Raw genomic sequence first — 24,139 nt, forward strand, 5'->3', positions numbered from 1 at the left:
CCCTCGCTCCAATAAACCACCTGCATTTTAGCCACAAAGCCACAGTTAGGCTTTAAGCCAAATCCTGAGATTCTTCCTTCCATGGAAGTTTTCATTGGCATGAACGTAGCCTCAGGATACAGAGACCTGCACCAAGGCAAAGAGAGGGCAGTACCTTCGAGCTGCATTTCCTGAGCAAAGCGATGCACCACGAAGGGCTACGCCGAAGCGGCTGTGACAAACGTGAACTTTTTGGCTCCACATGCCCAACACCACTATGCCTCCGGCCTTCTTCCTGAGCTGGAAAAGCTTCCCAAAGGCCTCGGCCTGTTCAGGTTTCAAGTCCTTAGCAGGGTGTCTTCAAAGACTGAATACATTTGCAGAAATTAATTTTGGACTGCTGCTTCTTAAAAGGTACCCATTTCTACATCAGGCAGAATAGCAGCAGCACCTGCTGGAAGTTACGGTCTTAACCGAACCCAAAAGGTACTAAGCAGATTTTCCCTTCTGTTTATTGAATAGCCTACTTTCTTCAAGGTGACTTGAGACACGAGGCAGCTTACTTAAACAACAAGAGATTTGCTGGATGCCAGAAGGCCCCATTCTCATCCCCGACTGTCTTCTCAGCTCAGGAGGAGAATTCTGCAAAGGATACCCGGAAACACAACCAGGGAGTCAGGACCCTTATTAGGTTAAAACATTCATTTGTAAACCAGAACCAAGCAGACACAAACACTGTGATTTAAGCTTGGACAAAACAACGGTCAGAAATGAGAAAACAATTGGCGATGGCAGGTTTATCACTGCACTAGCTGGGAGGGCCCCACGACTCTTCAGGGCTTTCATTACACAGCAAAATAACTGTGAAAATCTCTGCTCACCCATCACCACTACAACAGTTAGGTATTCAGATTTCTTTCTGGAATAAGTACAAATTTGCTTTGATTGACATTTCATCACTTAATACATTCAGAGCGTGTCAAGGGAAAACCTGACTAAATTCACAGTGCGATGCTGACCGAGTTTCCAATAGGAACAGTTGTCAGGACTTATAACTTTCAAGCCCACATTTACCTGGTGGCAGAGGTATTTCAGCAACAAAGAGCCTCTCCACCTCCAGGCAGGCCTTTCTGGGACACAGAGGTGGACTCAAAGCCCTTCTTTTCCTGCTACCATCAGCTCGTGTCTTGGCAGCACAATACTTTTTCCTCTGAAGTCCTACCTTTGAGACAAGCAGCTGGGGAGTTGGCAAATGCTTTGCGGGAGACTCACGAACAAGCTGTGGAAGAGGACCTGGAGATCAAATGAGGGGAAAAACACCCCTCTTTGTCCCTTTTTCCCCACCAAGAATCCCCCAAACACAAACTGCCCCACCACAGAGCTTGAAGATGAGCAGAGGTCACAGGAAGGCACAACCAGAAGCCACCATCCTAACCAAAAATGGGGAAAAATGCCAAGGAAAATCAGCACACGAAGAAACTCAGCTCAAGTTTGTGCCCCTGGCCAGCGCTCCAGCCTCACAGCTGTGCTGCCTGCCATTCAATGGGCTGCTCCCTGCTCACCTCAATCACTGCCTACAAATTAAAAAAAATAAAATAAAAATGTCATTCTCCTCTGCTCATGATCCCTCCTCTGAAATTTTCTTATTCCCTTAGGAAGGTCTTTAAGATATAGTTTTCAAATAAACCTACACATTTCCAAGTATCTTTCCTTCTCTGCAGAAATCTGTAAGACCATGAAATGACTTATCTTCAGCATTCATGATGGATCTCTGGCTGCCCCCACCCTGTGTTAATTAGACGAAGACAGTAATAAAGAGCCCTGCCTTTTTCCTTAAAACCAACCACTTCCAATTAAATATTTAAAATTGTCCCGATTGTTAGAGAAGCAGCTTCTGCAAAGAGATTGCGAATGTTGCAATTGTTTTGCAATACGGTCACCAGCAGCTGGAGGCTCTGAGCTGCCCATTTCAATCAGAAATTTTCCATTTCAAATGCATTTGGCAGTTTGTTCGTGGTGAGAAGTGCTTCTCAACACATGAACTTTCAGAAAACTGCAATGAGTGAAACACAGGTGGCTTTTCTTAAAGCCTGGGTCAAAACACAATTTCCCAGGTTTCTGTAAACACTCCTTTTAAAAAATAAATAAGTAGGCAAATAAAAAAGAAAACGTGCTGTGCCATACCTTCTGCACTGCTATTAGGAAGCCGAGAGGCTCCTGCTAACCAGACAAAGCCTTCAGTCAGTCCCACAAAATATTCACAAGACAAATGAAAAGAACAGTGGGAGGAATTGGCTTTCAAGTGCATTCATTGTACTTTCCTTTTCTTTAAATGTAATAGTATGCAACAGCTCCTTGCAGTGCTGAACAGACAATACTATTAACTCTTTTCATTCCAGCACTTAAACCTGTTATAGTTTCTCTACACGTCAAAATCCATCATGTAATATGGGCCAAATCTTGAGGTCCTCACTCAAATATTCCCTTAAATGAGTTCTTAATAGGATTTTTGCATGATGCTTTCATGTTTTCCACAATGCCAATCAAAAGCCAAAAATACGGCATAGAAGCCCTGCAGGGAATTAATGAAAAGTATCTGCATTTGTACGAGGAACCAATCACTGAAAGAAAGAAAAAGGATATTTGAAATAAACCTGGAGGGTACATTAGCAGGAGCGCTTCTGAGCAACTTGCCATTTAAAGCATGCACGGGACAAATTCATCTTGAGAGTCACTTCAGTTGGAATGGTCTGTAATCAAAATTAATCACAATTAATTTGGCCGGAGGTTTTTGCCACAGAGAGGCAGGTTCCCACAGCCAGAGCCACAGGCAGCGGATGGCAGGAATCGCATCCGCAGCGTCCACCTCTGCTGATAGTGCCAATTCTTCTGCTATGCTGGTGCCACCGTAAAACGCTGCGACAGGATCCAGGCCAAATTTGCTTATCAGCTCTGAACCATGAGGCCAGCCAGCAATATGTGCTGAATGGTGCTCTTTTTGAGGATGTCGTCTTTCTGTTTATATTACCTAATTCTTCTTCTCCAACTCCCTGTGGCAAACCAACAGTTGAAATCATACTGTATAAGCTAATAGGGTTATATAAGCATCCATTTGCTGCACATATGCTCTCCCCCCTAAGGCAAGCAATCACCACGACTGTCTGTAGCAAGAGAGGTACACTGTCCCCTTCTGCTGTCTAAGCACGTCCAAGTGTTGGAGGTGCTTTGGAGAGCATCTTTACCCTCGATGGAGGAGGATGTGTGGGCTGAGCAAGGAGCCAGGCAGCAGAAAGCTGCCACGGAAGAAGCAAACCCAGACGAGATGTCCCCAGGCCGGGCATCTCCTGCCCCTTGCCTGCCTGGTGAAACAGAGCTACATTAAAACAAGCCTGAGGATGCCAGCTCCACACTCAGCACCTCTCAAGGTATTGCGGGACAGACGCAACCCTCAAGCTTTTTGCCCAGGCTGAACTCCTCGTGCCAACTGCACAAGAGCTTCTTTGCCTCTTAATGCTTCTCAGTCTCCACAAGTAAGATGTGCTCTCCCAGCTAATTCTCCTTCTCTCTCCTCTTCTGGTTTTCCCAGCATCATTCTACAACTCCATTTTTGCAACACAAAGGCAAAATAATTTACATAAACAACTAAGCTGTTTCAGAGTAAATTGTGTATACACACAGATACTTCCTTTGCTTCAAATACATTTGCCTTGGACTATTTAGAGTCAGAAGAATGAATACTAATCCTTACAATCTATTAATTCCTGTACCCTTCACCCCAAGGTATGTGAAAATGGCATAGGCCATATGACATAATGGACTTCTGGCACCGAATCCCTTGCTTTCTAGAAGAGTCAAGGGTTTAAAACCCCAGAAAACACATCTAGGAAATCTAAACCCATGCCACATGAAGTTTAAAGTATGCATTTTACTTATACATACTCTTCTTTTTTGTTTGTTTTTTTGTTGTTGACTTTTTGTTGTTGTTGTTGGCTACATTCTACCATTCAAATTCTGCTCACAAATTCAGAAGGACCCATATTTCTAGGTACAGTTTGAACGTTTCTCCAGCATGGTAAAAATGCATAATCCCTTGGAGGTGGGGACTTTGCTCTCTTACACATCCACCTGCTGTATATACATCTCTTCTTTCACACCTTGTAAGATTGCTGCTGCTCCCTCCTTGGCAGTTTGAAGGGCACAGATGCTCCGAGCTCTTGGAGGGACTCACACGGACAGCAGTGCCACTTCCCCAGCTGGCTACTCCCTTCGGTTTTCTGGCCAAATCCATTAATCAGGCCTGATCCGGGGAGTCCGCATGTGCATGTACTGTGAAATCCCCTTACAGGGCACTGTTTTCCACCAAAACGAACTGTCCTTTGCCAAGCTCCCCCATGGCAAGCCAGCTACAGAAAACAGACAGCGCGAGCTAATGGGGCCCTGCACGAGTCCGTTTGCTGCACATATGCTATGCACACCCTCAGGAGCAGAGCCCCGCTTGACCATTTGACTGAAGGGGAAGGGACGGCTTCCCGTGGTTCCCATGCTGCACACACGAGAAAAATTGCTTTCAAATGCCTTTGCGCTGCAGTGTTGCACTTCTCTCCATCCTCCTCGCTGGCAGGCTCAGCAGCCTTCACCAAGAATTTCTTTCCCGTTTGCTTCCTCCCAGCAGTCACATCAAACGGGCGCGTATTACCCGGCCTGGAAACAGCTGCTTTTATCCTCCAGGTGAAGGACTGAAGCAGTTAGTCTGCATACATTTCTGAATGGTCCTCAGTGAGAAAATTCACTGTTCCTATTCCAGGGAATAAAGTGATCGCTTGCTTTTTAAAATTCCTGTTTTTTAAGCTGATAAATGCTGTTGTTAACAGCGATAGGCAGTTTCCAGACCTAAACTGACCTCCCAGTTCCCAGCTGCACGTTGGCTACTCCTGCACTCTTTGCAGTGGCTTCAAACACTGTTTGTGGCCCCATTTCACCCGCTGATCTACCGTGGATGACAACGGCTCAGGCACAGTCCACAGCCAGCTCCAGCAGCGAACAGAAGCCCTGTCGGATTCGAGGTATACCACTGTACTTCTCTTCATTTTCCCACTGCAAGAAAAGCCAGTTCACCTGACTCTAATTTTTCTCATGCAGCAGAATGCCAGCTCCAACACCGTTACATCTTACTAATGCTGATAAATGTGAGACCTTTTAAAAGGCCTGGGGAAGACAGATTTCATTTTGTTGCGATAAATTTCGACACTGTGTAAGACGAGGGAATCCAATAAACTATCATTTATCTTTCTTCTTCATTTGAATACAATTTGCCGATCTATAGCACTAGTTTTACTGGCATGCCAAAATCTGCAAATTCACTTACTCTAGGTGTTCAGCCATATGAGGCCAAAATTGATTCACATTGTCCCTCTTCTTCCACACTGAATGCATGTTCTGGGAGGGGATTCTTCCCAGGCTATAGCATTACCAAAATTCACTCCAAAACACTTAAAGTTTTTGGATCTAAGTTTGTGTGATGTATCCCCAGGATACATGAAATTCAGTAACAGCAACTGGAAATGTTGGATTCTTTCTGCACTTACTGCCTCCTGCCAGCAGACGGTCTTTACTGAATTCAGTGGAAATGATGTGAGCCTGTGTCAAGCTCCAACATCGCAGGAAAAGAATGAGCCATCACAGCAAATGAGGAATGTGTCACTTTCTCCACCTTTTCTTGGATGATAAAACAGAAGCACAAGGAAAGCAAGCAAATCACTCAAGGCCACACCAAGAATAGCACCAAAATCCCCAACCATAGGACATGCTACATACTTATAGTAACAAAAATATATCTGTCATTGCGCGTCACACAAGCTCATTCAGAATAAAAATTTATCACTTGCTTCGGACTCCAGCCAGGTGACAGCAAATATATCACAGAGCTGCCAACAATCCGCTAATCTTGGCTATGAAATGTAGGAATATAAGCAGCTTAAAAATACACTGGTCTTTCAGAAACCATAAATTTCACTGGCTCCTTCTCACATACCACTGGGCCATAGGTCTACTCCAGCTATTTCACTCCCATCTCCTGCAGTTAAGCAGCTTCATTTACATGTCTGTTTAGAGAATGACAAGCAGATATAGGAGATATAGCAGAAATCACCTATACATATACAGAGACCCTCTCCGGCTTCTCAACTGAGGAAGATTTACTAGTGGCAAATTTAACTGCAAAGTCTGTACAGAAAGCCAAGGACACACACCACTGGATTTTCAGAGCTGCCACAAACACAGCTGGAATAACAGCTGGAGAAACATCTCTGCCTGTCGGGAAACCTGACCTGTTGTGCTCTCTTGAGAAAAGAAGAAAGCAAAGAAAAGTGAAATATGACATTTCTTCCTCCATCTAAAACCAAACCATGCATCTAAGCTCACACTTTTTCAGATCAAGTGCAAAGGGATGGCAGATCCATGAGTGCAAATTCAAGCAACGACTTAGGTTTCTCATGGCATGAATGAAAAAATAAATAAACCAGGGTGGGAATAGGATCTTTGATTATAAGCACAGTAGAAGTTTCAAGGGATATTTCTTTACAAATAAGTGCTCGTTCATAACATCTCACTTTGGGTACGTTTTGAGGAGACTTTCAAGTTGTGATGCTTTATAGTCAGCAAGCTCACTAAGGACCATATTAGCTTGCTTAGCTTAAACGCTACCCCTGCAGCTGTATGATGTGGCCCTGCTACAGAAGTCAGTTTTCACTCACCATTCCTTATACAAATTCAGTTCTTTAAATGAATTTCTCTTATGCCAAATGGCTTGGTGTACCTGCCATTCTTCATTTCCTACTCCGGCCACAAACTTCAATTTTCTCTCCACAGCACTTAAACAGTGCATAATTACAACTAATTATTGATCACCAAGGGATTACTAGTTGACAAATCCAATTTTCACACTGTTATCAAGCATGACTGCAGACCGGAGAGGAAAAAGGGTACCCGCACTGCTTCAGAAACCTGCAGGTCTATAAGTGGGGTGGGACCAGCGTTGGTACCGTGGCCATTTAGCAAATCAGATGGCAGTAGCACCTGAAGGCCAATGTGTTTAGGGGCCTATTATGTAAGGCACTATAAATCTATAGGAAGTGACAGTCCTCACCCCAAAGAGTTTTACAAGCCTAAAAAAATCCAAGCCTTTTACATCTGTAAATGTATTCAGTTTGGCTGTGTTCATAGCACTTCTGCACTCCATTTCTGCAAATATTCTCCCAAGCAAGCTAGCTGGCAGAGATGTTCAGAGAAACAGCTCGTTTCGGGGAAAAACACCACTCAATTTTCCTCAAAGCCAATTTTAAATTTGCATGCTTTAGTGCACCTGCTGATCTCCCCAACTGGGATCGATCCAGGACAGCAGGGCGCTGTGCAATGCCCGTGCCCCTGAGGGCAGCTCGCGCCCAGCCTGTGCATGGCCAGCTGCAGCGGCTGGCACCCCAGTACCGGGCACCCCGCCGGCACTAGCCCCACGCAGCGGCACTGAGGCACAACGCAGAGGGGGGTATCTCAGAACAAAGCATTCAAAAAAGTCTGAAAAATACATGGAGCTGGTCACCAAATATCACTGAATGGAGCAAAATGCAACATTTTTGGTAGCAAGTCATGTGATTTATTTTTTTTCCCAGTTGTATTTCAGTGGAGTTATTCACATAATTCAAGTAGACACAAATCCCAGTGTGAAAATATCTATGCTCCTGTAGCCCAGTGGCAGCCCTTCCAGCATGACTTACAACAAAAGACAGAAAAAGTCCATTCCCATGGTATGCACAAATTGGTTTATGATTAGAGCTCATCCAGCACCATTATTTTCTGACAGAGAATGTGTTTTTAACAGAATTGAAATTTCTGTGAAGAACGTTTTTCTTGCAAATGCTTAACTTTTCTTTTGGGAAAAACCACATTTTTGTTTCATGTCTGTTTAACATTAAGATACATTTCCCCCTCTGTTCAGTTCCAAAAGAAGCAGTGCACAATTTAGAAAATGCAGCACTAAATCTCCCTGGCTCCTAAAGTATAAAACTGAGAATGAGCCTCACATACAGACAGATTGCAAGTGCCTTACGAAGGACTTATTAAAAAAGACTCAACTCTATTCTGCTTCTTGCCTATGAAAGTGAAGTATGATTTTATTAAATGAAGCCCTTAATATGTTTGCTAAGACACCGCCAGGCTGAACACCAACTACGTTTCCATTGTTTTTCAAGACAAAAAGAAAGCTGCCCTGCAGAGAGACGAGCTCGCTTACAGCTCCTTAGCCTACAGACCAGCTGAGCAGGTCGCGTTATCGAGTGCGTTCGCAATATCCAGCACAGCGCATACATAAAGAGAAAACACAGAGCTTTCAGAGCTCATTTAAGGAAGTGGAAGGGGGCGGGCACACGTTACATATATTTCTGTTTTGGGTAGTGAGGGTCCCTCTGACAGGGCTGCATAGATAAGCAGACAGCCAGGACACGCAGGCACCTCAGGCAGGTGAAACATGGCCGGGGGCTGGAGGGGGCTTCCAGGCCGCCGGGTCTCCAGCCCCTTGTGGAGGCCTTGCACCATGGGGCAAATGAGCTGCCCAGCTTCCCACCGGAGGGGCATTTTTGAGGCGACATGTTGGCTGTGTTCAGGGGATCCCTGACAGCGAAGTGCCCTCGAAGCGGGCACCAACCAGCCCCAGGCCTCGTCCTGGCCCAGCAGGGACCCCTCCAACCGCCCGGGTTTCTGCTCCAGGAACAAGGCCAGGCACAAGGCCGCGCTGCCCTCTCCTGGCTTGTGCGCGGATCCAGGGCTGCGCAGTCCTCCCAGATCCTCCCCAGGGCAGGGGCAAGGGGAAATGGAGGGGTCCGGAGGGGCTGGGAAAAGCCAGGGTCGCTGTGGGACAGCCAGGGGGGAGGCAGAGCCCCCGGGAAGATGAAACAGGCATAAAAATCCTGGGGGCAGCGTGGGATGAGTGCACAGAAGGGCACCTCCCTGCCTCCCTGTTGGGTATTTTGGCCATGACAAACTCTTCAGCCCTGGTGAGAAGGCAAAAGGAAAGGGCAGGAACACCCCTCGGCCCCATGGCCTTCGTTCAAAATAGCAGTTTGGGGGTAGAAGGTGCACTGCCTTCCTGCTTCTGGGAAGCATCTCATATTTGAGGTGGATCACTGGAACACGAGCAATAAAAATAGTAATTTGTAAAATGAAAGCAATGACAGACGTTTCTTGTAAAAACACTGCGAGACATTACAGATAACATAATGTTACATAAACAGGCCGAGCATTAGAACTACCATCATCAACGACAGCACGGGGGACACAGCAGCTTAGCAAAGGAAGTGAAAAATAGCGGATGTGATTTAAGGGGCAGGCAGAATCTACACTGGCACATTGTAATTACTGTAGTTGAAACCCAGCCAGGATCCTGGTTGACTGCCTCTGGGCTTGTGAAACGCAACCCAGAATTTTTAAATGACCAAATAATTGGGACCTGGGTTTCACGTCGCCAACAAGACACTGCCATCTCCGCAGCCACGGCAGGACAGCAGTCCAGCACTGGCACGAAGAAGAATCAACCACAAACAACAGCCTCTGCAGTACTTCCAATTTCAGAAGTCTCTGACCAAATATTGACCTGAACCAGTTCTGCTTTGCATGACCATTTTTCTTCCCAAAGCGGTACGGCTGCAGGTTTCTTTCAACCATTCTTCAATTTCAGCAACCTGTAAGCATCTAATGTCTAGTCAAAGGACATCATTCATCCATTTTACGGTTCCCAGAATGCAAAGATATCTACCCAATTTCCTAAGACACATTAATATTACAGTATGGCATTCTCAGCCCAAATCATGGAGGCTGAACAAAGCTCTCCTGACGTTTTATGACAAGGTGATTAATAATACCAAGAAGAAGAATGAAATGATACCAGATTATAAACTACTGTAAATCTTTCAGTCATCCCAGGAATAATGAATGTAGATTTCTTAGGAGAGCAGTACAGATTTAAACAGAATCATTTTAGTTTTCTTGTCAATCAAGATGCTATTTATATAATAGCAGAAACAGACAATGAACTCACTTAATCTTAAAATGAAGGTGTAGCATATTGAAGGCAAGGGTTACTGGCACTTCTTTAACATTTTTTCATTAAAAATGGGAATAGAAAAAATATCCTAGGCTAGAATTTTCAAAGTCACTGAAGAAAATGTTCCACCTTACCCATCATTTCTGATCGCTGACCTTCCCCTCTCCAAGCAAGAATCACAGCAACAAGCAGTTTAGCATTCAAGTCAACCAAACGTAGTCAGTCTGCCTGAGCTGACATGACCTACTTTTTTTTTTTTTTTTTTTTTTTCAAATACTTGGGTAGAAAAGTTTCAGAGTATGGTCAAAACCGTAATGGTCCGCGCATCCACTGGACTGAAATGCCCCCAAACTTCCTTGGGACAGGCTATGGAGTCACGCAAAAAGCAAATGCAAAGTCTTAACTTGTTCTGGAGATGCAGTGAGTAACCTCACCCTGGGACAAGGGTCACGGCCGTGTTCCGCTTCTGGCTGCACAGGGGACCCTACACTCCCTGACCCCTTGGTAGGCTGTCCTAGACGTTACCTCAATGCAATATTAAATAAATAATAATACTGAATTTGAGCTCATGCAACTCATACAGGCCGAATGTTCCAATGAAAAATGAATAATGCATCCAGAAGAGATTCATTTGGGGGAAAAAAAAAAAAAAACTAACTTCAGTTTGAAATAAAGCCCTGGTTGCCTCGGCGAAGAGGGTTTAATTGCTGTAATCACTCCATCTCACATAAGGTCGCTGTTTAAGGGAGTCCACAGTACCGCCATTCAGTCTGTGTCTGCTCCATAGCAAATAAAGGACTACTGGTCCCAAGAGCATCAGTCAAATACTTCTGAAAAGATTTAAATTATTTTTAAAGGGTTATTAGCTTTGGCAAATGAGTCAAAAGTCATCTTAGCTGAAGAGCATAGGTACTTATGCCACATTATGGAGATAACAGCAGGAAATGCCATAATTAAGACAGTACTACTAGTATTACCGTGTGTCACTAAAATCAGTGCACAAAACACGAACGATCCCTATCCACTCATGTCCTATCCACCTACCCCACGGCTACTACTACCCTTAGCAAATTTCCCAGCAACTACCAGAAATATGAAGCCAGAACACTGCGCGCACACGTGCCTTGCACACAACCAAATTCAAACAGTTTCACTGGCACAAATCCTAAGCAACTCTACGGAAGTCAATTAAATCAACCCCCTTTTCTGTGTAAGAGCAAGACGACTCTGGCCAGACAAATTAAATTAGAGATGGGACAGAGCCAAACTCCCAGATGCAAAGCAACCCAAAACTCACAATGCGCTTGGATCCTGGTCCAGATTCTCACAGTCTGCTACCACTTCTCCCTCACCCTCTGCCACCTCCCAGGATGGGACAAACTTTTCAGAATGTCCCCAAGCATCACTCAGTGCATTTTATCACCATCTTCCACCAGGGATCTGTATGAAAGCGCTCATACGTGTGCTTCCTGTGGCTGCTTGGCACATTTCTTGCCCAGACCCTCATTAACTTGAGCAGATGCTTAGAAAGCCCATGAACAAGGCCCCATCTATCCCTCACTTTTGCTTCTCTTCCTTTCCCACTTGCTGTCTTCTAGGAGCAGCGCAATTAGAGATGAGGATTCAGTGAAAACGCATTTGACGACTCCTTCATTAATCCCACAAAAGCTTGGGCCACACAGTGAGACAAAAGCAACCAAGAAAGTTCACTTGCCAGGAAAATTAAGAAAAAAAGGGGGAGGGGAGCAGTTGGGAGGGGAAGATATATTTTGGTCCCAATGAGCAGCTTAAACGAAAGCATGGCAGGAGCAGGAGGAGACCTGCTGGAGCCAAGCCTGATGGCTCAGAGTACAGGGGATGACAAATCTGCCCCACAAACGTGCTTGCTTGAACGCAGCCTCCTGACAGCACCCTCCTCGTTCAGATACCCCTTGAAATACAACTGCTCTTGACCAGTTCCTCCTCTGCAGGGAATATCCACAGCAAGTGCACAGGGATCCTAAGGAGAATACGTTTTAGAGACACTTTCCTCTTGTGTATTTGTATATAACTCTCAAAGCAGGATGAAGCACTGCTCAGTGCAGGGCACTGATGCCCAGCACTGCTCAGAGGGGGAGCTTTTAACCGGTGGATTGAAAGCCGGGGGAGATGGGAGATAAACCCAGTGGGCAGGAGCATCCCTGGGCGTGGGGAAGCTCCAGGAGAGCCCCCACTACTGTCCCCACAGAAAGCAACCCTCTTTCTGGGGCTTCTGCAGCTCCGTTGGTGCAAGGCATCACTTTCCTTGCTCTGCCCCACTCCCCAGCCTCCGCTGCCCATGCGGCGTTGGAAGGCTCGGGGCTGAACGCTGCAAGAAGTGAAATAGCTTTAAGTGTCAGCACCACGCGCTGCGCTTCGGGGTGCCAGACTCATTTGTCACTGTTTTCTCCTCCTGCAGCTCTTTTGACTCACCTGGGATCCGATAACTTTGTTAATATGATTTCCTTCAGACACTGGTCGAGTGCGGCATCCAAGGCACACGTGGCAACGCTCAGAAGCAGTAAACGCCCCACACAGAGCACAGCTCCCTGCTCTGCCTTTTCCAAAACCTGATTTTCTTATGAGTTCTTTAACAGCATAAACTGCAGGGGGAATAGGGGGTTGGAAGCACTCAAAACAAGAAGAAATGATAATATTCTTGCAGTATTTCATCTCATGCTCTTTCAGGAAAGTCTTCCCTCCGCAAGGCCGCCAGCTAACCATCGTACTGTCGTTCCTGCATCAGACCATGCAAAAACTTACGGGGAGACACAAGGACGAAAGCAACTCCATTGCATCAGCAGGAACACGAGGAAAATGAGACCAATGTGATCACTCAAGAAATACTTCATCAGCTTCATGTGACAGTACTGCTGTTTTACTTTTTTACCGCGACAAAATGACAGCAGTACACAGCCCAAAACATTTATCTCAGGAAGAAGGCAAATTTCAAAGTCCACACATTTTTATACTTTTTTTCCTTTTCTTTTTAATACTATTCATTACACATAAGTAACTGCAGCAATGACTGAACCACTGTTGTGGCTGACTTGTTTAAACAAGACCGTGATTTACTGCACTGCCAGCTAATGAAGAGCCGTACAAGACGCTGATCAATGCCATCATTGTCTGGCAGCACAAAGCAGAGACCACTCAGCATATTGTCCAAAACAAAGACACCCCCCCCCCCCCCGCTCCCTGCCAGGGGCTCGCTAAGTAGGACACACAGCTTGCAAAAAGCCACCGTGTGTCCCTGAGCTTGAAATGATCGCTCAAAAACAGGAACTGGTCCCAAACCATGTTGCCAACCTGGGTACAATGTGAAAAATAATATATACATATATATATTACAGCCATAGAACCCTGAGCAAAAGGAAGATTTGGAGGAGGGCAGCAGCAATGCCCTGTGCAGATCTGAGAGGCCAAACCATCAGTGGCTCCTTTGACGCAGCTCCTTGCCCATGCGGAATCGCCACCCAGAGCACCTTGATGGCACGCAGCCTCACTGGAGCTGAGCAGATGCCACAAACCAAGGGCATCCTTGGCATCTCAGTTTCCCCCGGGATCCACATGCCTCCCCCAGGCATGCTCTGTCTCACAAGCGTTTTAACTGTGCTCACACCCCGCTCTCAACACGACCGTGCCGCATCTGCTGCCAGTGCTCTGCACGTTCGCACTCCGCTCAAAACAAAGCGTCGAGTCGAGCAGGAGCCGCCTGGAGTTAATTAGCAGGAGCTGTCGTGTCGAAGCTTTTACAGACTGGGATCGGCCTAGGAACAAGGGTGTAAAACCAAAACCATTTAAAAATGTAAAATCTCTTTCCATTACCGTCAACAAGGCTGAGTTCATGTCAAGTCACATGCTGTATTGGCACCTTCCAAATCCATGGGAAACACTTTTCACATCATCCCCGTTTGCCATGTACCGCAGCGCCTGCTAACGCCCTGGCAGACAAGGGCTTGTTGGGGCTCCTCTTACAAACCTTATGCACTGCCACCAGTTACACCAGCCTGCTTACCCGCTTGTAGTTCAGTACTTCACAGACAAGATGCCTCACACACCAACTGACTTCAAAATCAGCACAAATAACTCTTTTTTTTTTTTTCTCCACTGTACGGCTCTGAGTATGAGATACAGCAAATTCATTTACATAGCACTGCTCCATCCCTTAGTACTCATAAATGCACATGGGCTGATGAATGAGATAGCTGTGCTGCTGGCAGGACTCCAGTAGAGAAAGTGGGGTCTCAAGGAAAACCAAACACCTTTTCCGATGCAAAGCGGGGCATTGCTTCACTCCAGCTCTATTCAGTGTCTGTCCACCCCCTGCCATGAATGCAAAATATTCCCAAACCATCAACATTGAAAATAACTAACCAAGTCATACTATTCATCTTCTGCAGTGAAAAAACACCCTGGTGAAATACACACAGAGGCTGAATATTTCAGAACTTGATCTAATTCTGCATTTTGGTCAACCTCTCCTTCCAACTCCTAGCAACATTTCCCCTCTCCCGTGGAAGAGGAGAGCACCCATAAGCCAGGGCTGCTTGGAGCAGGCAGCGGGGACACTTCCCACCATCACCAAGCTCTGCCCCAGTCTCCCAGTAACGAACAGATCTGTTTGTGGACAAAGCAGCGTGTTCAGGACCCCCTTACAGGGTGACAGAAGTCACGGGCAGAAAGCGTTTGGGTATGAGAGCGCTCATCACCATGAGCCAGCCCTCCGCAAGCGGCACGGGGCTGCTGCTCACCTGTTTTATTCCCCGCGATCGCGGGCGGGTGATTATTGTAGCAGGTAGTTGACCTTTATCTAAAATTCCATTAAAAAGTTTTATTGACTGTAGTCTTGTGGGGTCTTTCAGGATTCGCTCGGTCATTAATTCACTGTTGGATATCCATGGGTTTTTAAAGCTTTTAGGAGTGTTCAAGCTCTAGAGAGGAGCTTTTTTTCTTTTTTTTTTTTTGGTCATTTTTAGCTGTTTTTAAGACTGTAAAAGGGGTCTTCGCCCTCTCCAGTGTGCCTAGGGCAAAGAAGGTTTTCTTAAAGCATGCAAAATGGACAGAAAGTGGCAGCGTGGCACCGCTGCTGCCAGGGCAGGTTGGCTGGTGCACGGGTGCAGCCGCCTGGGGAGGATGCCTTTTCCAGCTCGGTCAACGCAGATTCCAGGCTTTTATTGTACTTTATATGATATCCTTGTGAAATTCATAGCTCCGCACCGTCTTGTCACATAAACACCATCTATTAAGACACTTAGAGCACTGCCAGGCTTTCATCTGCTGAAGTTCCTTTTTCTGGGCCAAATGCCTGTCTCAGAAATAAGAAAATTAAAAGAATGGTTCAACCTTTTCTGAAAGAGAATTTACAGAAACGGTCTATCCGAGCTAAAAATTCTGCTGAGAGCTCCCCCAGCCTTTGTAGGAGGGTCCTGGAAGGATGTCACTCCCTTCCTCATTCAGTAATGAAAAGAAAACAAAACAGTGGGAGCTAGACAGTCTATGTATCTAATGAGGCAAGCTATCTGGAAAAAAAATAGCATGAATTTGTCCTTGAGGAATATGTTAAAATGTGCATATACACGGGGACTGAGCTAGGGTTGCCCAGATCTCTCTGGCATTTCCATCCTTGCAGTGCTTGGCGTTTTTGATTAATGGTAATCATTGTGTTTCATATTTTGCATTTAGTTCAGTGCACACTTAGAGAGAAGAGAGAAATAATCAATTTCAACATTCATTCTGGGTTTATTAACACCTTTAAATAAAAAACAAATATTCCCAAGTCGCCAGCAATACCCTAATTCCGTAATTATTTCTAAATCTGAATCAGCACTTCTGATTAATTTCAGAAGTACATTTTTCCCCTTTTCAACACTTTCACTTCTGCTGAATTTTCATCCTAAAGTGATGCTTCAGTTAATCATTTATTTCTCTCACCAGTAATAACCCTGCCCTGCTTCCCCATTGATACAGTTTGGTTGCAAGCAATGAAGGCCGTGCAGAGCCTGCTCCTCTCCCGCAGCCAGGCTGTGTTCCCCACAGTCTGCACTCTCTCATTTTCTATGCATTTCCAGATCTAAAGCCTTCTGTTTTCTTTCCCTTGTTTGCTCTTGGCAGCTATTGGCAGGAGACATCCTCTTAATGATCTTTTTCTGGCCTTCTAGACGACTGCTCAGACTTCTACAGATCTTTCATTATTAACGCAGAAGCCTTGTAAGTCAGTTTTAATGGCCTGTGCAGTTTTTATTCCTTAGCAGGAGACATCACCTCCTCCATATGGATATATGTTTATTAAAATAAATCCTTAATATCATTTTTCCCAGCGAGAATAATCAGTAAAAGCCAACCGCCGCGTATTACGCCTTGTCCTGGTTCATCCAAAAATCAAAACGTGCTTTGTCCCGCGGTGCGGATAATCCTTCTCCCGAGGTTGCCTAGGCACCGGGCGGCAGCGAGGTCCCTTTGCACAGCCCTGCCATTCCCCCCAGGCAGAGGCCGCATCCCGACCGCAGCCGCTTTCATTTCTCCAGCGTGGGATTCATTACCTGCTCTCAGTCCCTTCCTATTATTCCTGGAATATCTCCAGTCTCTGTGTCTGCTCTGACAGCGGATAAAAGAAGGATGGGTCATTCATATTAGGGACGTGTAACGAATGCCGACAAACCCACTTTTTGTCTGTGCCTCGACAAATTGCTATTAGTGCTCAGCCTTCATTACTCGTACATCCTTGCTGACGGTTCGAACAGGGAGACTTGGAAAAGGGGACAAAACTCCGCCATTTATTTATAAAGAGTGTCCTGGTTTCTTTCCTACAACCAAGGCGCGATTGTCCGTTTCTTCCATTAAATGCTTTCCTGCTGTATAAAATGACCCCCATTTCTCTTCTAAATACACCTTTTGAGTCTCAACTGTGAGTTGAATAATGCCATACCCCACAAAAGAAACACGAGCCATTCCCAGTTTGTGCTGGATAACATTTCCATCCTACCAGTCAAACAAGAATTGCTTTCTCCTCTCTCCTCTCCTTGTTACAACTCTCTCATGTATACCAGGAGACTTCTTTAGTTCAGTAAGTAGCATAAGGGCTGGTGTTACTCCTTTTTTCATCATGATTTCCATCTTTCCCTATGTACTATGTTTCAGCCACGTTTGTCAGTAAAGAAGGTAACAGGTATTCCTGTGCATCAAAAGACAAAGCGCCCACGGATTTGTGACACTAATGCATCTATTAGTCCTGCAGGATTCTCAAAACTGTGCTTCACCTTTGCTTTTTTAAAACCAGGTAGCCCATAAAAAAAGTATAGTCATGGTAATACAGCCTCTTTCACCTATCTTTATGGTTAAACCATGTTTAGTGGCAGCCCACCTAACATAATGGCCAAAATTTATGTTCACAGATGGTAAATTTTACAGTACAGACCAGAGCAGCAAGGCCACAAATTAATCTGCACTGTCATAAGAATTTCATTGCACTCCTGTATAGATCATCTGTCAACAGAGCGAGCAGTATGACTGTCAGACCCAGCAAAAGCATTAAATCCCCACTTAGCCTCCAAATTCTGCCCCTTGACATATCTGGGTCCTTCAATTACACCAAGCCACACTGTCTGGATTGCAGAATGAAAAGAAACAAATTCCCTGGACCACAGCACAGACCACAGAGCTGGACCTGGACCACAGAGCTCTCCGACTTGATCTTAAATCCCGTTTATTGAATGAAAACAAACAAAAACAAAACTTAGCTTAAGCAGAGCAAAAATGGTTTGGACTGAGGAAAGGGATAGGAAGTGGCCACTGGAGCTTCACGTCCAACCTGCAGCATCTCCCTCTGCAGAGGGACATCAATGGAAGGACGGGGGTTTAGCAAATGAGCATCTGTCAGCCCAGCACATCGCTTTCTCAGCTGCTTTTCCATTCCCAGCATTCCCAGCTTTCCAGTTTCCAAGCTTGGTCAAGAGCCTCCTGTTTTACAAGAAAGAATCTGCCCTCCTAATAGAGAAGTTTTGCTAAAACAAAATCCAACACCAAATACGTTACACAGCGTGGCATGAAATAGTAAAGAGGTGCATGAAATTGAGCATGTCTGTTCTGCATACTGTCAGAGCTCGAGGTCGGCATCAATCGCCGTGCTGAGAATGACTTGATTTTGATCTATCATCTCATATGAGCCAGACTGCAATTCACTCTGCTCCACTTATAACAGATACGATTAAAAACAATCCATTATATTAGGCAAAAATATATTTCCCAAGGCAAACATTCACTTCGATGTATTTTTCTCTGGCTATAACACACAGAAATTCTATGTATATAAAAACCTCTGGGTTTTTACAGACGTTAGCATTGAGCTGAAAAATAGGGAAAGCCTGCGAGGGAAACCACATAAATGAGATGCAGGCGCTATAGTGATTGTATTTCCCTCGGCATAATTCCCTGCCTGCTATGTAAACTTCGGCTGAATAATCTCTCCATGGGCCCCAAGTATGTCATTTGAAATACTCATAGCAACAGTTGCTGCTACTCTCTCCATCCTGGAGGATGGGTGAACCGCCAGCAGAATTGCATTTTGCCTCTTTCTTTCAGTATTCAACTGAAGGTTAAATAAAAATGCTTGCAGTCTCTCTGATGAAAAGCACAACACAGACAAAGCCAAGGAAACGATGAGACAGACTAGACTACGTAGAGCCGATTGTGAAATTTCCAAAGAAATGTTTCTGGGCACATAAAATACACTTATTCATTATAACAGAAACATCTCCCGGAGATGAACCGATTCCGCACGCTTCTCAAAGAAGGAAATCCCCATAGAAACCTGCCTGCCCGCCCAGCAGCTCGGGGGCACTGAGATGCACACTCAGCCCCACGAGAAGCCGAGGGTCTTGGCAGTGGCCAGGCTCTTGTGACCCATCTGGGGCTCCTCAATCTGGAGGTTCTCAGCTCCCTCGGTTTCTGCTTCCTTAACACCCCATGTTAGTTACTGTGCTCATTGCTTCCAGATGCAGTTTTGCTTTTGGAAGACAGCAAGAAAATCTATCTCCGCGGGAAGATTTTGATGCTTTCCTGCCCAGTGGAAATTTCAAAAACGCCACCCTCATGCTGTTTGTTACAAGGCAAAAGTTATTTTTGAAATTCCAATGAAATGAAAACATCCCCACCTTAGGTCTTCTCTAACACCTTGGGAATTTTATCCATGGTGTGGCAAAGAGAACAAAAAACTGAGAATTAAGTGCTGATGTGAAATCCTTTGCAGAGCCTTAGGCAAATTCCATCATCTCTCTGCTACAGAACTGGGGATCGATAGGCAACTGCCGAAGTCCGACTGCTCCACAAGGTTGGTCCGTCTAGTGCACTACTCAACGGTGGCTGCTGGCCAGAACCATGCTTAACAAAGACAAGCCAGTAAACCCAAGCACAGAAGCAATCACAGAATAACTTGGTTTAAGAAGAAGGAACTTGGGAAGAGTTTTCTTGACCCAAACCATTTAAAGTCCCGTTAAACCCTATAACGTGATATTCGTCACAAGTATTTGACCCCAAGATGATGAAAAGCGCTTGGGGTGGGTGGGCCACTTCTTACCCTCTGCCTGTGCACTGTGCTATGAAGCACTTGTCCTGACTCATGCTGCAATCTCTACGTTTATTAGCATGCACATGCTATTTCACAAAAGTTGAACAACTTGAAAGTACTGTGTAAGGTTTGCTGTCTGTTTCCTCAATATCTGTCCCTACAGTGCATTGCTGTCATGTTCCGCTCCCATCGTTCTCAGATCAAAAAGTTAGAAGCGAGGCATGAATCCGTTCTGAGGTTGCCAGCACAGACTGTAACTCCTTTCCTCCCAAGCGTCTTACATTCTCACAGCAAATGACACTTTCCAATTACCTTTTGGCCCTTTTATTCCCCAAGTCTGGCTCACATTTCTCTCTGAATTCAGTCTCTACGCAGCTCTGAACCCAGAGTCTGACAGCTAAGGACATAACAAATATGCAGCACTAACCCTCGGGGTGGTTAGAAGTGCCTGAATTCTCCTATTGAAGGCAGATTCACGAGTAAAGGTCACCAAAAAATCTCAAAATTTAAAACTAAAATGGCTCACGCAACCAAGCAGTCAAAAGCTTGAGGAGGCAGGATGGGCTGTCTTGCAGCAAAGCCAAAGAAGGACTTGCAAAGTTTGGATCCAAATCTTGGCTCTGCCAAAGACTTCCTACACAAGCTGAGGCACATCTCCCTTCTCCCAGATCCCCTCTGTACACCACAACAAAATAGTTCTTCGCCACATAGGACTTGTACAAGATGTATCCCATGTACGTTGGAAAGATTGTAAGAAAGCTTATAAAAAAGAGAGGGTGTTTTGCCAAAGCAATGGGAAACACTCCTGCAAACCATCTAGCAAAATGGATCGCAGCCATTAGCCTGGCTGACTTTGAGAGGTGTAATTTCAGAGGCAGAAGTACTACTAGAAGCAAACAGAATTAAAACAAAAGATAATGATGCAAACAGTAATAGCTCATATTTTAAAATCAATTCCCATGTTCCAAAAAGTGTCATCTCCACAGATAATTCAAGCCTATTTATAGTTTTCCCCAGTTGGAGAGCAAATGCTTAAAGTTCTCTGAGGAAAACACTGAATGTAACCAAAGCAATTACACCTGAGATCAATTTGTCCTTATTTGTTGACTGCTCAGCATAGAGCACTTTAAATATTCTCTTACCTTAATACAAACTGGTCTGCTAGAGAGTCATCGGCCAGGGAAACGTGAAAGGTCACAACATCACCTTCTCTGACAGGGCTGAGTGGCAAGCGGATGACGACATTCTCATCTAGCCTCAGTGAAGACTGTTTTAATTTGTCGTGATTTGGGTAAACAATGATGCTACCAATCCTCTCCATAGCTGGCAAAGCCTTCTGTTCATTATCTTGACCTGCATGGATATTGTTTTCCCATTTTGCATCCTCTGGAGAACATTCCCCATCTGCTGTATAAATCTTATAGAAGAGCTCCACAGTAATCCCTTCCAAGGAGGCTGTTTCCTCTGAAACCAGGGGTGGAGGGGAGCTGAACCAGCTAGGAGATAATTCCAGCTCTGCAACACATAATCCGAGATGACCTGTCAATCTACAGCTGGCCACAACTTCTCTAGATTCCAGGAAGGCAAACATCTTCACGCAAGGCAAACTCTCCGCAGAACTATTGTCATCCCAGTCTTTCCCCGCAATATAGAACAAGGTTTGTATTTTAGGCTTGTTGGAATAGATCGAGCTGTCAATTATGTGCGATTTTAATTTCCAATTAAAAGTGAATTTATTTGTGAAACCAAAAGATGCAGAAGAGAGCATGAAGTCCAAGGGAACAGCCTGTTCAACAGAAAAAGGTCCATACGTGGCATTTAGGATGGGTGGTAGTTTGGATTTGTATATAAAGAATGAATCCACCCTAGACTGCAAACTGGAGTTCCTCATGATATCCTGGTTGGCTTCTTTAAGGAAGAAGAAAACATCGGCATTGCAGATGTGATAGCTCGCGGGGAGATACGTTGGCAGGTTTGAGAATCTCTGTATGCTGTCCATGATCCCTCCTCGGCTCTCCACCACTGCAGGCCAAAGATAAAAGGAAACAGAAAGACAATTCTAGTGGTTGCTTAGCAGGCCCCTCCGTTCTTCTACAAAGCAACATATTACCGGGGATCAATACTGTTAGCCACAATTACAAAACAATGTGACACGGGTACCATGAAATGAACACTTTGAGCTCAAAGCTCATACTCTGAATGACATCCCACTCGATCAGCCCCTTTCCCCTTTCCCCAGTCTGGTACCCACCCAAAGTACTTTCCTCAAGTTCTGGGTAAAACAAGGAGACAAATTGACAAGGCCAGACGCCAAACTCATGTTCCAAAACTTTTCACTGTTTGGTTTTTGTTCCTCTGTAGCTAAACCAAGTTTATGGTTTGCTCTCATCCACACTGCAATATATATAAGCAACTGGCATATTGAATAGCAGTAGGCAGGAAAACAGAACAGTTTCTTTCAACTAGCATTACTATTGCACAATGCAGGCTAGGCTGGGGTTTGCAAATCTGCATCATTCCCATCCCACTTTTGCCAGGTCAGTAGTTTGGAAGTTAGCTGCACACTGATAAAAGACTTGTGTTCCTGGGGAAAAAAAAGAAGTTTTCACACACAAGAAAATACTGGGTTTGACAGAGGTCTCGGTGGGATGGATTTACAGGCTAGGGTGAACTTGAGAGAAGAAATCCTTTACACACAGAAGGTGTGTAAAGGATTTTTTAGTTTAATTCCAGAGGAGAATGAAACACATTTGGAAATCACAGAAGTTTCCCTACAACACAATGGTCAATCCTCCAGCCAATGCTGAGCAATTTTTCCTGGGCAAGAAAAGATTCCAGAGGGAGGGAAGGATCAAACAGATGTCTTTGGTTTGGGCTGATCTCTAATTAATAGTGAGATATATTCAATCTGGGCTGCGATTCTACCCAAAAGAGACGGTGGGTCTTTTAAACTAACAATTCATAGGCTCCAACAAAAAGCTGGTGAATGCAAGCTCCTGGGACCGCCGCAGAAGAAATAAACAGAAACCAAATGAATTAAAATGAAGCAGTTCCATAATGCGCAGAGATAACAAAGGAACAATGACAGATCCTAAGGTCAAAGCTCTTGTTGTCTCTTGCAGAAGCTTAGCGGCGATTTTAGTGTTTGTCAGGCTGGGGAGAGCAGATACACAACGCGACAAGCGCAGAAACAATTACACCTGTTACGAGCCAGATGACTCAGATACTTACAGCCACAATTTAGCACAGATAAAAGCTCAAATATTTAAGATATTTTTTTCAGGTTGTGTATTTTTAAAGCCTACACTTCTCAAAGACAGATTCTAGGGCAAACCTCATCCATTTGACTTTGCTCCACTCTTGTTGTCCGTTGAAATTCTGCTCATTTATTTTCAATGGCTTGATATTATCTATGCTCCTTTAAATACTTCTCGTCTCATCACAATACTTCTGCCTTTACTTTTGCTGCGTATTTAATCGTATCAAGGTTTTTCTGGAGCCATTGAAATAGTATTTGTGGGAACGTGTAAATATAAAATATATATAAAAGCATAAAATATATATAAAAGCATTTCAAAAAGCTCAGCAGGAAACGGTATCAACAATCCCCTCTCTCACTTCTCCACATGGGGATGAGTTCTGGGATTCCTCACAGCTCCACAAGCAACGGCAGCTGCGGAACAACTGCCACACCATCCCCCCACTTGGGTGTCCTCTCGTTTCTGATGCCCACACATAACTGTTGCAGCCCATCTCTCAGAGCACACCAGTGCAGCCCACACCTTCCACCCGGCTGCACGCAGCCGTGGAGCTGGGCACCCGGTCGAAACGCAGAGACCCAGGTGATGGGGAGCTCCCTCTTCCCTTTCCGATGTGGGAGCCAGCCAGCTTTGGTATCACAGCTCTCACACAGGGGAGAAGCGGTTTCCTAAAGGAAAAAAACAACCCTGACCCTTCCCTCCCACGCCTCTTCGCATGCCAGTGTGAACCCGGCGCAGCCGCCACGCTCCCTGCACCAGGCAGAACCCAGAGCCCCCGTTTCTGTGCGCGGAGCCGTAGGACGTGAGTGGTAACGAGCAGCTCTGGAAGGAGACGGAGGCGAGGGGCCAACCGCGCTACCCGCAGCAGCGGGAGGCACAGGCGAGGCAGACACAGGAGCAGCAGGAGCATTGGAGCAGGGATGGACGCCACTACCCTGCACGGGAGGGTGCCCTGAACCCACGGCAGCCCGCGAGAGGGATGCAGGCACGCAGCAAGGCTGGTGACCTCCGCTCAGCAACGCCCCAGGACACTGCTTGCTGTGCTTCTCCACCGCTGCCTCGGGGCAGCCGCGGTGCTTTTAGCCTGCTGCCAGAACGACAGTGCGCTCGGGCAGTCACACAGCGGGACAAACCTCGTCCAGCTCTTAGCAGGAGCAGAGGGAGGAGATCGATGCCAATTCTGGCACCCGAGTCACCAAGGGATGCTTTAGCAGCTCCATTACTGCT

The 24,139-nt window shown here is 45.4% G+C and overlaps 1 protein-coding gene across 1 annotated transcript in view; it reads right to left on the minus strand.

Annotated features, from left to right (window-relative positions):
• TMEM132B (transmembrane protein 132B) overlaps window positions 1-24,139 on the minus strand; it is a 193,256-nt gene that overhangs the window by 153,053 nt on the left and 16,064 nt on the right. Inside the window, exon 2 of the mRNA XM_050714283.1 lies at window positions 20,795-21,674. Coding sequence (XP_050570240.1) covers window positions 20,795-21,674 — 880 coding nt within the window. The remainder of the gene's footprint in view (window positions 1-20,794; window positions 21,675-24,139) is intronic.

Source organism: Cygnus atratus, chromosome 17 (genome assembly GCF_013377495.2).
Source record: "Cygnus atratus isolate AKBS03 ecotype Queensland, Australia chromosome 17, CAtr_DNAZoo_HiC_assembly, whole genome shotgun sequence".
NCBI lineage: Eukaryota > Metazoa > Chordata > Aves > Anseriformes > Anatidae > Cygnus > Cygnus atratus.